This window comes from Ctenopharyngodon idella, chromosome 10, assembly GCF_019924925.1.
Source record: "Ctenopharyngodon idella isolate HZGC_01 chromosome 10, HZGC01, whole genome shotgun sequence".
NCBI lineage: Eukaryota > Metazoa > Chordata > Actinopteri > Cypriniformes > Xenocyprididae > Ctenopharyngodon > Ctenopharyngodon idella.
In genome coordinates this window covers 21,569,446-21,581,792 of record NC_067229.1, presented here as the reverse complement: position 1 = coordinate 21,581,792, position 12,347 = coordinate 21,569,446, and the positions used below count along the sequence as shown (strand labels likewise).

The 12,347-nt window shown below is 36.2% G+C and overlaps 1 protein-coding gene across 6 annotated transcripts in view; it reads left to right on the top strand.

The window, feature by feature from the left end:
• The first annotated feature begins 4,728 nt into the window (after positions 1–4,728).
• LOC127520532 (ephrin type-B receptor 3-like) overlaps positions 4,729–12,347 on the top strand; it is a 48,710-nt gene continuing 41,091 nt past the window's right edge. For all 6 annotated transcript variants that reach the window (XM_051908750.1, XM_051908748.1, XM_051908746.1 and 3 more), the window contains exon 1: positions 4,729–5,280. In XM_051908750.1, the coding sequence (XP_051764710.1) occupies positions 5,217–5,280 (64 nt within the window). In that variant the 5' untranslated portion in view covers positions 4,729–5,216. The remainder of the gene's footprint in view (positions 5,281–12,347) is intronic.

The following is a 12,347-nucleotide window of genomic DNA, read 5'->3' as shown; positions in this document are numbered from 1 at the left end:
GCCCTAATTCAAACCAGACGTACTTGCGGCTAGGTGCATTACAGTAAATACTAAAGAGAGCTTTGCACAAAGGTGCAAGAATTACTCTCTGCCATGGGCCTGCCATTACGCCGAAAACATTATAAAACATAAAACAAATTAAACGAGATCTGCACAATCGCAAGGGGCTTGATGACAGATTGGCTTTTAATACCCGTATATGTAATGGACTTTTCTGGATGAAAAACTTATCAACTTCCCTGACCTCTGGATCACCTCAATCCCGTAATAACCGAGTGATCGTATCCGCAATGCATTTGGAAATGAAAGTGAATTCCCCCTTGCCCTCTAACGTCTTGCTTCCTTTCATGTTTTAGAGGGTGTGTTGACATTGACCTATTGTGATCGACTCTTAATAGCCGCTGCCACTGTACTGGTATCGCAGTGGTAATACGGCAAGAACGGACTCGTTTAGTATATGTAGGAGAGGCCAAAGGTCAAAAAGGAGAGGCAGAATGAGATTGAAGGGACATCACTTAGCATTTACATTTGGTTTAAAATTTTCATACAGTACTGGTGGTGTCTGGATGGCTATTTGTCATTGTAAAGATATTGTACAATTGTTTTTTTTTTTTTTTTTTTTTTTTGAGTATTATATTATGAGTCAGAAATGACATTTTGTAAGACCTTTGGCACGAATCAGAAAACTGAATGCCAGCATTCAATTCTAAGAACTGTATCATTGTTGTCTGTTGGCATCGTCTGCTCTCTGTGGCATAGCAATTATGTTTTGCTCTATGAGACAATGCATTTGCAAAGCCCTATACTTAAAATGGGTGAAACCTGTCAGCAATCATTTCACGCTTATGGCCTTATGCACATGAGTCTATACCTGTCAGATGTGTGTGTGTGTGTGTGTGTGTGTGTGTGTGTGTGCGCGTGCATGTGTGTGTGTGTGTGGGGGGGGGGGGGGGGGGGGGGGTGTTCAATAGGAAGAAACTATAACCGAAGGCAGTGATAAAGAGAGGGGGAGTGTTTCTGTAGGTGCTGGGACATCAATTAGCAGTTCCCCTCCATCTTGAGTGCCTGAAATAAACCCACAAATAAACACCACATCTGTTTTTTAGAAGTATTACTAGGTTTGAAAATATGTTTTACCATCCAAGGTAATTTATTTCAGCAATTTCATGCAAATGGGAAACATAAAATGGCCGAAGTTGATTTAAAGTACATTAAATATGAGAATGTCAACTTAATGCTTATTTCTTAGACAATGAGCATTTTTTTCCACATTTTTCTTGATATTATAAAATATTACTTTGTATATATTATTATATAGAACTATTTTTTTTTCTTTTTTTTTTTTTTTTTTTTTCATGAGTAATTAAATTCAAAGTGGTGAAAAAGTTTAAAGTATTTCAACTTTGTTTTTACTTAAAAATCAAATTTAAGTTTCCAATTTCATTTTTGCACCCCAGGCCACTGACGTTATTCATTCCTGGTTTGAGTCTAGCATGTTTAAGGGGCCGATGCAAAAGTGCCATTTTCTAGCTCAGATTTTTTTTTTATTTTTTATTTTTTTAACTTGTGATATGCTGACACCAGTACCACCATCCTGGGGGTGGACTGTCTCCGAACTTGCAGTTTGTCATCAAATTTTTGTTTCCTCACTGCATATGCCCAGAACAAAACAATATGCTTATGTCCATATTGCTTTAGCTTTTGTGTTTGTTAGTTCAGCATCAAAGTTAGTGACGGCGTTGGGCAGGCAGGCATGGAGTCCAGTAGTGGAAGGGATTGGGTTTAAGTTTGAGAAATTTCCATATGTCCACATGGTAATAAAATGTCTGCCACTTTACTTATTGAGATTATAATTAATGCCAGGTGCGTAGTCTGTTTTTTTTTTCTTTTTTCTTCTAGGCACTCCATGGATACGCAACAAAAAGAATGTTTAAAGAAATCTTGCTGTTTGACCAAAAACAGACTTTTCAAGTATTATAAAATAAGCCGAACGGTTATTACCCTTCATAGGGACAATAAAACAGAAAAAAAAGTTCTCAATGAAAACTAGAATTCAAATAACGTTTAACCTTTAAAAACAGTTCGCATATAATGACAAATAACCAAGTAATAAAACGTTTGCAAAACAACATAGAACCTAAAGGCAATGAGCCAATCAGTCTATTAACTTGAATTTTCCATTCATGCGAAATAGACCCCAGAGTTTTGGTCAGGGTTTTAGTTTGGCCCCATATTTATGGCTTCACGCACATACTTTTTTAGTTTAACAAACATTCTTATTAGAAGACTTCCTTAGTGTGCGACTAATCCCCGTTCTCATGACCCAGCCCTCTTTCAAAAATGCACATAAGATTTCATTAAAATACAAGACTGCCTACATAATAAATCAAATCTCACTTGTCTTTATACAGGAAAAGCACCCCCATAAATAACAATTCTATGACAGAAATGTTGGAACTGCAATTGATACTCACTCAGTTACACTTAGACTACATTAACCACTTTTGAAGAAGTATTTAACTGGTCTTTTATTGTGAAAAATGACACTGTAGATAGAAAATAAATACTGTATTGTTTTCATTTTAGAAACTCCAACTCTAGTGCAACATTCTATTTATAATAATAATGTATTTTGTAAATAATTTGGTTTTAGTAAGCAAAATAAAAATGATGCAGCTCTATTTCAAGTAATTTGATGACATCAACATAATATTGAAGACAAAAAAGATTATAGAAATAGATTCAGCTATTGACGACGCCAAACACAACTTTGCACCCAACTCCTGAAGCACTTAACCTCTCAAGCATAATTAGAATATCTGATTTCTGAAATCTGAAATATGATAGAAACTTTTGCTTTTATCGGCAATCAGTGCTCAGATAAAACTAAATTAAACCTTTGGGGTGAATCAAGGCTCTATACTGGGTCCTTTTACATTTAGCTCCTATATATACCTCATTATTGTATTATCTTACAATACTTTCAAGAATTATATAATATACACTTAAGACACACAACTACAATTTTCTAGATCATTTTCTATTTCAGCCATACACACTATATGTTTTAATGAACTGACTGTAGTCTCAAAAAACGTTCAGCTATAAGGTAATAATGTGTAGAAAGAGAAACAAATTAAAACCTCTTACCATACTCATTTAAAAACAGCAATGTACTGTGAGAGTTATGTCATAAATGCTTTATTTATCTTTTTAAAATCACTGTCAAAGTGCATTGTTCTCTCACAAATACAGAGATATTGATGTATGCCTTCATTACTAGCAGACTGGACGGCAATGCTTTCGTGCAGTCTTCCAAAAAAAAAAAAAAAAAGATCAGACCGCGAATTGTCCTATCTACTGCAGCACAAATACCAGAAAAAGAGCATTCATTATCATTGCAGGGTTACTTCTCTGAATCCCTCAGTTCACTTACATCCATATATCCACCTTCAGTAGTTACGGTCCTTCCTTAAAGTGTGTTGATGTGTTCACACAACATACAAGCAGCTATGTAAAACATTTATGAAGTTAAGGTTGTCAAACTAACATTGAAGATAAAATAAAGTTAATATATTGATAATATATATGATTAAAACATTATTCAAAAATAAATAACATTAAAATAAAATAAATCAAGGGATGGGTGAATGGTCCTTATGGCCATTTTAAATGTAAAGTAACTTATTCAGTTTTCATTTATAATTTAGATTATGTAACGCCTAACTTAAACCCAAAGTAACAAAGCAAAATAAACATCCAATAATAACAATAATTTAAATTAAAATATTACTACTGCATTTTACACTTTATTTATTTATTTTTTTTTTAACAAAGCACAACAGGGTAAACAATGCTTTAATTTGGATATAGTTACTATATTTCAAAGAGGCTTCAAAATTGTTATCATCTAGACAGAGACAGAGAGGGAGTGATGGGGAAAAAAGTGTGTGTGTGGTGTGTGTGTGTGTGTGTGTGTGTGTGTGTGTGTGTGTGTGTGTGTGAAACAGAGCAAGAGCAAGATGAAGAGAACCTGATAAGTAAGTCTGCTTGCAAAGTACAACTTGTAACAACTTCATGTAGAACAAATATTAACAGTATGTTTAATATAATATCATAAATCATAACATGGCCAAGAAAAGAAAAAAAAAAAATGAACAGACAGGTCAACGTGGCACATCTTATGCGTTTCCCCAACCCATGCCAAACCTTTAACAATTCCATCCTGCTTTATGCTTCAAAAGTAGCATCCATAATTCAGCAATTAATAAAGCAGATAGGCTACTACTACCAATAAAAGATAACAGCGTTCATTTTGCAGTATATTTATGCATGTAATCAATATAAATTAAAATAGTTTTAACTTTTACTTACTACAGTATACTGTGTTGGCCAGTTTTGTTGAAAGAAAAAAAATCGCACAATTACACATTTTTTTACGGTCTTAAAAATGTTAATAATGTAATAATTATTAAAATAATAGGCCTATGTTTATTAATACACATTGTAACATAGAATGGAAAGTATTAGGTTTGCTCGTTTCCACGAGAGATTTTGAAGACATGCAAGCTGTTAGACCCGCAGAGCGGCGCTCTCACCCTGCCAACTGCGCCAGATTCTCAAGGGGGCGGAACCACCAGAATAACTGACAGCTGATTCTGAGCGTAACTCCTCCCCCCACCTCATTTCTCTCTCCCTCTTTCACTCTTTCCCTGATTTCAGAGAAGCCGATCTTCATTCCAGTGCACATGGAAAGGCAGAGGAGCAGCAACGGTCAGCGCTCAGAAGGTGAAACGCGCTCAGGGATTTTACGCGTAAAGCAGCTATAAGGTGATTCTACGGGACGCGCTTTATTATTGGACTACAACAGAATGTTATTAGAGGACAAATGGACATTTAAACAACTGTTCTCCGTATAGGGATTTCACTGTGCGACATCTATAAACGGACACACATGTTCTCCACTGATGAAAAATAAGCTAGAAAGAGCACCCGGTGGATGAGTTTTAAACCTCTTTTAGCGCTGCTTTAGATATTTTGCACATTGGATTACATAAACACTGCTGAAATTATCTGTATGTTTAGAGGATTTTGGTTTATGGAAACAGAGCTGAGCAGAAGACATCTGAAGTTGGAGAAGAGGGTCTCAGAAGCTGGACAGAGGGTCTGAAGGATTTTACAATCTCCTCCACTTTCATGTCCGAAGTCTCTGGTTTATGACAATGGATTATTTGCTGTTTTTATGCGGCTTTTTGCTGCCTCTGTCCTCGGCTGTTGAAGGTAAGATAGTCTATTAAATATATTTTACTCGCAGTGCTTATATCAAGGGAGGCACGTCACCGGTCGATACTATTGATGCGCGTCTTTGGGAGTTGCGCTTATAATAGGCTAATAATAACGAGGTTTTAGTTTTATTCACAAGCTATTAATTAATGCAGAAACACGCGTCTGGTCCGATATTTCTTTAAAAAGCACTGGAGAATCGATCTAGCTATTGAATGACACCAATACACATGCAATTACACTGCAGAACTTCTCCCTCTTAATTGTTGTTTATTTTCTTCTACCAAGACAATAGTTTCCGTCTTTCGTAAAGGAAATGTATCTACAGGGAGTCCCACTTGAACAGGCTTTCTATCAGTCAGAGAGACACAAATTTGAGGTTCCCTCAAAAGACTCACGGGGAATTGAGCATTTTATTTCGGAAAAATTTTGGGCGATATATTGAACCCATAAATTGACCATCATTAGGCTAACATTTTATTGGCTACTCTTTGTATCTGTTGCTCTCATGTCAGGCATATTTTGAAGCAATTATGACCGTGTGTGTGTGTGTGTGTGTGTGTGTGTGTGTGTGTGTTCTTTTTAATCAAAATTATGATTCATTTATTTTAAAATGACTCCGATCGGTAGTTTAGTTGGCTTTTGATTCAATTAATTATTCGAAGTCTGGACCCCCATTAGACCAGGGGACCTTTTGACACCAATAAAGATGAAAATGAGTGGGCGCTTTAATAGATTTTCATGGAGAACAACAAAGTCGATTTATTTATTTATTTATTGTTATTTTTATACAATTAGCGACAAGCATGGCATCGCGAACAATTGCTTATTGTATTTCTGCATTGACTTGTCTTTTGTGAAGGATTGTTTAAAATCATTGAAAGTGCCAGTGAGATTCTTTAAAACAGCACTTATAATTCAATAAAATTCGTATCATAGCCTACTATTAACAGGGGATTTTTTATATGCTATTGTTTTAACTAGAGCCTCCAAATAACCTATTTTGTTTTTAGATGAAAAAGCCTTTCAATTTACTGCTCAATGTTGGATTATTACTTTCTACACACCATCTACTCTATTACTCACTAAATGAGAGGATAAATTGCTTTACTTGTTTATTTTAATTTTATTTGAATGTTTTAATGAGTGAAGTGAGTGGATGTCGGATGCGGAAAGGTTGTTTACGGTTCATACGGTTGTTTAGTTAAATTTATTTATCTATGTTTTTATAGGATATGTCTATATTTGTTTTTGAAATAAACTCATGTTCTTGTCCGATAACCTATTAAAAAAATAATAAAAATGAATAAAAAAAAAAGAAAGAAAAAAAAGTGCACGTTTATATGAAAGGCTACGGGCCTCATTTAGCTACTAAGTTTGTTCTCCTTGTTTCGCTAAATAACAATCAAGCAGCCTATTAACTGCCCTTAATTGCACGCAAGTATCTTAATGTTTAATTGAAAATATAGGCCTAATGATAGGCTAGAATGGAATTTCAGAGTTATACGATGAAATAACGAACAATGAATAACTTAATCAGCAACTATTCAGTAGTCCTATATCGTTTAGGGCTGTAAGTTCGAGCCATCTTTTGTGTCCGTTAATACTGAAGTGTATTTAAAGTGTATTTGAATTACATTTATACTTCTAGCTTTATCGCTGACAAGAATCGTGTCATTTTCTTGGTCCCTGGAGATTTCCACCTATAAGAGTCTACCGAACCTAAAAAAAACCTGTCCAACATGCATTAAAATCTGTTTTTTTTTTTGTTTTTTTGTTTTTTTTTTAAATGCATTTCTAATGTTTACTCTGATATGTTGCCTGTATAAATCATTAGTTACGCGTCTGTCTCTGTCTGAATGTGAAATCACACGCGTTAGGATCCAAGTCTCTCTCTCTCTTCTAGTCCAATTAGTCTAAGGCCTGGTTTTAATTCCCACTACCCCACTGCACTTATTATTTAGCACATACACGTGATAAACACATTTTGTGCTATATACTTACTCTGAGGTAACTACAGTAATTTAAGGCATATCTCATCGGAATGTGGTAAAACAGACCTTCGCAGGATAACGCGAGACAAGACCATTTGACCCCATGAATCAACTTATCTGACAGTATTCATGCTTGTTTTCCCCCAAAATACACTATAGCCTACTATTTACAGTATTTTAGTCGTTAAAAGCAAACGTCCTACGCCTGTAGGAACATTTTATGCTTTTTCGGAGCGTGTATCTGCCCACCAATGTCTAATTGAAGTGGTAATTCAAAGGTAAACGCAGCTAAAGCAAATGTAGCCTTTATTGGCGAAATAGCAGGCTAATTTTGGGGGTAAACAGCATTAACATGAAAAACAGGAGAATAATTACAGGGCGCATTCACTGAAGAGTCGTAATGTGAGTTTTAGGAAAGGCCCAAACGCGCAATGTGAGCAAAACATTTATTTATATTTAGAAAAAGGTAAAATTTACTCATACATGTGAGCTTTTGTAAACTGACATGTTATAGGCCAGTATGTGTACATTTTATTAAAACTATTTTTTTAATTTTTTTATTCATTATCTGAGAGGCTAAATGGAATGTTTGCACTTTTAAGAACCATTTATCACACCGCAAGACAGGTCCGTTTAAAATGGAACTGCTGATGGCAAACAATAAATAATGAAAAACTTAAAACATCGCATAAATTATAGTCTGCTTTCCATTAAAACATATAATTTAGCCTAGAATTCTAGATGTTGTTAAAGATTACGCGTAGGCTATACGACAGCAATTTAGGCTACATCGCTATTATTATTATTATTATTATTATTATTATTATTTCTTTTCTCGCTGTTAATATTTTAATAATACTTTAATACATATTAAAAACAGAAAGCAATTATTATTATTATTATTATTATTATTATTATGACAGCTGTTGAGAGCAACACCAGACTTCAGTAATCGATGCGACTTCATCGATCTGTAAAATCTCCGGTCAAAAGGTTTAAAAAGAGGTCACAGCATTGATCTGTTCTTCACACCATACACACGGCCTACACTCCGCTGAGTGAACTAATTAAATTAGACAAACTAAATATAAGCACTAATAAAGTACAAACAAACCAAAATAAATAAATAAATAAATAATTATTATTATTAAAAATTATTATTATTTTATGATAGGCGCCAAAATGATCATTTATTGTGTGTGTGTGTGTGTGTGTGTGTGTGTATATATATATATATACAGACACACACACACACACACACACACACCTCACTTATCTACGGTATGCATAGGTGTAACAGTCAAGATCTTCATTCAAGATCTTATATAATATAATACTGGGTGGGACGTGTCCACCTCATGGTGGTGGGCCTGCATTTAATGTATGTACAATAGCTTTAGCTTATTTCATAGAATATATGTATATAAAATAATGAATTTTATTAATATATAAGTCATGTGTGAGAGCCATTGAAAGGTCATATGTTAAACAGAGGATAGGGTGAACAGATGTCCGCTGGCTTTGTTTCAGACTCTCGTAAGGAGCTCAAAGGGTTCTCAGACTCAGGCTTAAATATGCTATGAAAACTAGGCAGGGTCATCATGAGCACACTTACTTTGGTGGTCCGCGTAAACTCACATCACTAACCTATAAACATTAGCACTGATAACCTTTGGAATTCAGGAATGCTTTGGATGTAAAATTTGCCAGCATTCTGAGCCCAGCGTGGAGCAATAACTTGTGCTGAAGGCCAATATTTAACCAAGTGCTCTGTTAATTGATGAAGAAGTGGACTGGACGCTGACTGGAATGTAGAATTCACTCTTTTTGGAGTGTCCACTCAAAAGGGCAATCCTGGCAGCTGACGCAAAGGCCTTTACAGAAAAATAGGTCTTTGACACTCACGACAGTGTGAGGAGAGAATGTGTCTGGGCCTGAACACTGCCAAAATCCCCCCGTTGCTGTCTGCAGCTACTGAAGCGGAATGAGAGAGAGAAATCGAGAGCTAAAGACGGGCAGAAAGAAAGAGGGACCGAGAGAAAAAGAGACATCGGAGCTTGGTTTCTGTCTTCGGTTGGTCAGGAGCAAGATGGGTGGTGCTGGCAGGGAATATATTTGCTACCAAACAGCCATTGAAAAGGGGGGGCGGCAGCACAGAATACCAAAACAAAGTCACATGATGACAAGCACAATAATTTTTTCTTTCCATCTGAATGGTTTTCGCTCTCCGACCTACAGGGATTTTTAAATTTGGACTTGGAATTTACAGTGAATTTACTACAGTGAATTTACAGTCAGAGCCAATTTGATCAGAGAAAAATACAGCAGAGAGTTTTTCTCTGCTCAGAAACTTTCATTAATGGTTTTGAAATGTGTCATTTTCATGGTATGTCTATGACTGTTATAGGATGTGTTTTATGGACACTTGAGCATTGTAACACTGGCTGGAAATTGTGTGACCTATTTGCTGCATAAGTTGCAGTATATAAGCTGCATATAGTGAAATAATAATTTGCTTCATTTTCAAACCACCAGATATAATAGAGGGAACTCTATCTTTCTACATGCACGTAGTGTGTCAAAATACATATGAATAGAAGTAGCACGCAGAAATAGGCTGCATGTGCTCAGACTATGGAAGTGAGATAACATGTGATCTGACACACACATGTAGTCCTGCTATGCTCCTGAGAAATGACTAACACATTTTTACAAGAATGCCACAGCCATTACTTTATAGTAAAGCTGTCTGGCAAGTAGTAGTTACCTTTCAGACTTTTTGCTGCATTGTTTTAATCCTTAGCTGGATGATGTTTATGAGCTTTAAACCAGTGCTGATAAAGCAGTAGAGTTCTTTGATATGAATTCATCAAAATTAGAGAGAGAGAGAACACAAACCAGAACCTCATTTTAGCTTTTAAACCCAGAATATAAACCAAAATCGGGTATTAAATGATACTGAACTGACATTAATGTGCAACACAGTGGAAAAAAAAATGTAACTGTCAGAAATATTTGTGCTAGTTTTCAACCACAGTTCAATTAGGGAGATGTGTGATGTTAGAAGCCCTGCAGGAAATGGCTAATGCTAATGCTAGGTGCAAATGTCTGCTTTGATTAGCAATATGGGCATGTGCGAACAGGGTGGGGGGTGTTAGGCTAATGATGGCTTCTAAACTCCATGCTACCAATCAAACCAGGCCTCTAGATGGTTAAAACATGCTCATAATCTCCACATCAAACACTGGGAGCCCCAGGCAGGGGCCCAAAAGCACACTGGCCCTTTACCCTTTCTGTTAAATCTAGACTAGAATTTGCACTTTTGAGCCAGGCTGTTCAATTACACATCTGTAGACTTTCTTAGCCATTCATTTTGTTAATGCGTATATCTACAAAAATGAGTTCTGACTGGTTTGATTTTTGCATTTGGGGATATTTGAGGAAGAGGAAAAAAGCTGAATTCTCTTAATGTTTTTATTTATATTAAGGCAATATTAATAACAGTAAATATACCCTTACAACAAATGTAACATGGTAACCATAGTTGCTGACAAAAATGTGTAATTTTGTATTTGGAATACGATTACTCTTATTGTAAAATCTTTGTAAAGTAATACAGGATATTATTATTAGCTAATATAATATACCAAGTTTTCACAGTTTTATTGTATAGACAGTAAGTGCAGTAACTATTTTAGCAGAAACTATTTTTACCATGGTATGCTTATGTAAGGGTAATTTGTTTTAGCCGACAATACAAAATGAACTGGTGTTAGACAGGAATTCTTTTACTGCTTGCGTGATCTGTCACCTCTCCATTTGGTGTTCGAGGTTAGAGCAGTGACACTTTGGCAAGGTGCAAATGCAGGTGCTTGTGAAAAACAGTTGGTTGCGTGTCGTAAAAGTCCCGGAAGGCATTGCGAGTTTGGAAGTGGATCAGACGATTCATGTCTTCATGATTCATTCAAAGCAAAGTGCCACGTATGCATTTACCACACTTTTCTTTGGTAAATTCCTTAAAAACATGATGGTAATCTTACTTTGCTGATAACATTTTTGTTGAATTACCATGCATGTTTGAGTATAAACTTAAGATATTGTTCAGTGTTCTATGTAATTCATTAGATATTTTGCTTCTGTAATTATAAGCATACTTTCTCCCAACATCCCTTGTACCCTCTCCTGCTTTTTAACTGTTGCTATAACATCTAGTTTCAGCAGGGTCACTATCCACATTCAATCAGGGATTCTCAATGAATCTCTGTGACTGATTCATTTATGGCTTGTTGTCAGGCTTGATCGATCACACTTCCTTCTCACTTAGCCTTTCTGGCAACTGCCCTTTCGAAATGTGCCAAGCCTCCGAGAGCCTCTCATTACCAGCTTTTTAGGACTTATAGAAGAATGGCAAGATAGAGGAACCGATGAGTTAGAAGATAGTATCTGTCCAGTCATCTTCCCATCAACTTCCTGTGTAGCTGACATAGGCCAGAACTGCCATGGAGAAAGGGCGCTCGTCATGTCTCAGGAACAGCCCTGTAGATGAAGTGACATGTTTCTTCAGCGACTTCAGAACTGCCCTTTTCCAGCCTTGTCTCAAGTCTAGAGAAGATTAGAAGCATTAGATATAAGACAGGCAATCATGCTCCTGGAGATCTTTCTGCAGAACTTAGATTGAACCCTTAACCATGCACCCACCTGAACTAGATTATCAAGGTTTCGGGGTTGATTATAAATGCAGACAGGTGAGTTACAGCTCTAAACTCTGCAGGAAGGTAGATCTCCAGTAGCAGGGATGAACACCCCTTGATATAAGGTATGCCATGCACCCCAAGTCACTTGTGAGCCGTGATGAGTGGTTTGTCTGTTATTAAAGTGCCCTCAACCTGAACGGGAGAGATGAGGATATAGGCGTACAAAGGGACAGAGAAAGACTGAGAGAATTGTCTGGTATCCAAAAGGCACTTGGTACAGTATTGGTTGAGCAGTTCATCTGAAAAGGTGCTGAGAGGAGAGACAATGGAAATACACTGGAGCTGGTCAGATGGGGTTATGAATGCAGTGGGAATT